Source organism: Cryptomeria japonica, chromosome 9 (genome assembly GCF_030272615.1).
Source record: "Cryptomeria japonica chromosome 9, Sugi_1.0, whole genome shotgun sequence".
NCBI classification, from domain to species: Eukaryota; Viridiplantae; Streptophyta; class Pinopsida; order Cupressales; family Cupressaceae; genus Cryptomeria; species Cryptomeria japonica.
Window position 1 is genome coordinate 650557001 of NC_081413.1, and position 3257 is coordinate 650560257.

At 38.8% G+C, this 3257-nt stretch overlaps 1 protein-coding gene across 3 annotated transcripts; it reads left to right on the forward strand.

The window, feature by feature from the left end:
* Positions 1–310: 310 nt before the first annotated feature.
* Positions 311–3034, forward strand: LOC131045740 (probable enoyl-CoA hydratase 1, peroxisomal). Of its 3 annotated transcripts, none has more exons than XM_057979331.2 (5): positions 311–457; positions 557–781; positions 880–1079; positions 2154–2436; positions 2563–3034. In XM_057979331.2, exons 2-5 carry the CDS (start codon positions 569–571, stop codon positions 2671–2673), a joined length of 807 nt encoding a protein of 268 aa, XP_057835314.2. In that variant the 5' UTR covers positions 311–457; positions 557–568; the 3' UTR covers positions 2674–3034. The 3 variants fall into 3 exon arrangements, with proteins under 3 accessions (XP_057835314.2, XP_057835313.2, XP_057835315.2); XM_057979330.2 differs by having other exon boundaries at positions 313–457; positions 566–781; XM_057979332.2 differs by having other exon boundaries at positions 320–457; positions 545–781.
* Positions 3035–3257: the final 223 nt, after the last annotated feature.

Consider the following 3257-nt stretch of genomic DNA (forward strand, 5'->3'; position numbering starts at 1 on the left):
TAAGTGGATGTATAATTGATTTGAAGCTATCACTTCTCCATTGAGACCTTTGTCGCACAAACATCATTTTCTAAATAGCCTACTAATTGACCTCATATACTACACAAATTTATGCAAAAACTTAGACCAAATTTTTCTCCAATTGATCTTCGACACCTTTTTGACATACCCATTACATACCAAGATACAAAATATGAACTAAATTTTTAAGTACTTGTAGAAAAATGATCATGGTGTTTTGCCCGTCAATATGTTTACAAGTGTGACGAGAGGTTCCGTGTCACCGCCTGAAATAGGTTGCCATAATTCGAGTTTAAGCCATTTTTTAAATATATCCTCTTCGATTCGTGTCCAAGTGGGTTTTAATGAAGTTTACCTTCTTCGGACCGAATAGGCGCTGAGGCGAGAGGAATTGCAGTGGCAAGAGGGGAAAAACTTCTTCAATTTCTAATCACAGGTGGGCGCGAAGTTTGTCATCTCTTACCTGAATATTTCAGTCGAATTTTCTGTTTTGATTTTGTAATCAATCTTTGAATCTGATCAGAGTGCTTGACAGAGCATTCAGACAATGGGGGGATCTCAGAAGTCTGAAGATCTTATTCTGGTGGAGAAAAGGGACAAGGGGATAGCTTATGTAACCATTAACAGGCCCAAATCTCTGAATTCCCTAACAAAGGCCATGCTCAATGATTTGGCAAAAGCTTTTAAGTTTTTAAATGGAGATGCAGATGTGAAAGTTATTATCTTTACAGGAGTCGGTCGTGCATTCTGTTCTGGCGTGGTGAGTCTTTCTTAATCCATTTCTTTGTTTATTCTATTGAGTCTTTAGTTTGCTTATAGTTCCGTGGATGGCCTGAATATGTTGAATTTAACTTACAGGATTTGACGGATGCCCAATCTGTTTTCAAAGGGGATGTGGAAAACATGGATACGGATCCAGTTTACCAGATGGAACATTGCAAGAAGCCAATCATAGGTGCTATTAATGGATATGCGGTCACTGCAGGGTTTGAACTAGCTCTAGCTTGTGATATTTTGATTGCCAGCACAGATGCTAAGTTCATTGACACACATTGCAAGTAAGTGCCTGTCAAAAATATTGTTGTTATTAAATTAATGAGGCTTCATGAAAGGCCGATAGGATTATTATTAGTAGTAGCGGTGGGAGGAGGAGAATGCTTATTGAAAGTTAGCCTATCTGACAAAAACTTTTCCACCTCATATATGTTTAAATGCTATCTATGCTAATTGCTGTTAAATCCTCCTACTAGGCTCACTGCATCGGCATCAAATTTTAAATATGGTTCACAGCTGTATTATAATTTAGATTTCTAACCGTATTATAATTTATTGTATTACGCAACTCTTGAATGTGGTCTGTAAGTTTTCATTTAGATCTCAGACTGCATTATTTTATCTTCTGCACCCCTCATGTAAATTTGAACTCCTGATATACCGGTGTCTATTGCACCAAAGTTGCCCGGTACTTCCACACAGCTAAATCCCTTTAACTCACATGTCATCTGCAAAGCTCATATGTCGTCTGGGTGGGTAGATGGTTGGTGGGCTTAATCGTTTGAGTGGGTATATCGTTGGTGGGCTTTCTCGTTTGGTTGGGTAGATGGTGGGTGGGCTAACAATTGAAGTACATGAAGCTCAGGGTAGAGCTCAAACACAATCCACACTTGGATTCCCAACTTAAGATTTGGACTGCAGAGAAATTTTCTAGCGGGGGATAACGTACAGATTGCCAGAGGTACCCATGATGGTGGAAAAAAAACCTAAATGCAAGTGGGATCATCCTAGCCCTGAGAATGGTAGAACTCCATGGGTTCCAACTCCCACCTATCTAGCAAGAGGTTTTTCTTTAGCTGATCGGGCGTTGGGTTGAAGAAACATTGGAGCCATGGCTTGTGGTATGAAAACTTTGCTTAACTCAGGTTTTAGCCATGGGTGTAACCATCCATCTCATCAATTTATGATTCTCTAAATAAAATGATGTGAATATTTTAGACGCCTATGTATTTTTTTAAAAATTCCATGATTGGCCTTTTTCTTTTGTATGACAAGTGTGTGTTTTAGGCTAGCTAAACTGATTAATTAAAGTCATAAGCTTCAAGGTAACCATATGTAAACAATAATTGTGTTTGCAGATTTGGGATATTTCCATCTTGGGGCCTTTCTCAGAAGCTCCCTCGGCTCATCGGAGTTAATTGTGCTAGGGAAGTTTCCCTTACTGCTATGCCATTAGATGCCCAACTCGCAGAGAAATGGGGCTTAGTGAGCCGTGTTGTTCCACCTATGGAGCTTCTCAAAACAGCACATAGTATTGCTGAATCCATCGCAAGGAACCATGAGGATCTGGTATTGAGGTACAAAGCAGTGATCAATGATGGCATAAGGCTTCCTTTTGGGGAGGCAATCAAGCTGGAAAAGGTATCACAGCCTTAACTCTCTCTTGCCTTCATAAAGTATATTGATTTTATGCTTAGATTTGTTTTTTTCAGCGGATCGTTCCTCTTGGAGGCCTTTTCTTTATTTTTATTCTGCATCTTTTGTCAGGAAAGGGCATTCAAGTACTATAAAGAAATGCCACCAGAGATGTTTACTCAAATGCAGAAGTTCATATCAGGCCAGTCTTCGAAGAAGACCACCCCATCCTCAAAGCTCTAGTAATTTACGGTAAGGTTGCTGTCACACAAAAGCATGCATTTAGGTTTTGTTCAGTGAACATTTGATTGTTTGTATCCTCATCTGTCAATAAGCAGTTGTGATGTGAGTACAACCATACCAAAAATGGTATCAATGTCCACTTGGAGAACATCCGTCTTAGTGAAATAGGACAGAATATATCATGGGGCATTGTGTTGTCTCACCAGACCTCGATTGTGTAGCAGGCATCAAGATAATTTCACGTGCAATGACCAACAAGAATCTTTGATAAGGTGTAGAATTATTTGAACCTCCTGTTCCTAATGGAGCGAGTTCCTGTACATTTCTCTAAGTTATGCAATAAATTATACAATTATCATGACTTTCAAGCTTATTACATGTTCTTCATTAGAGGAATTTAAACTCAGTTCATTCATGAATGATGAACTTCGAAACATACTGTTTACAATGTCCTTATGCTACAGTTTTGTGGGATCGTTTTCCTTAAGTTGCACAATTAACACCATCATCTTTAGATCAGAATTGATGTATAACCTGGAAATTTAATTGGATGACTTTGGTAATGGGTGTGAAATCTTTTAGCA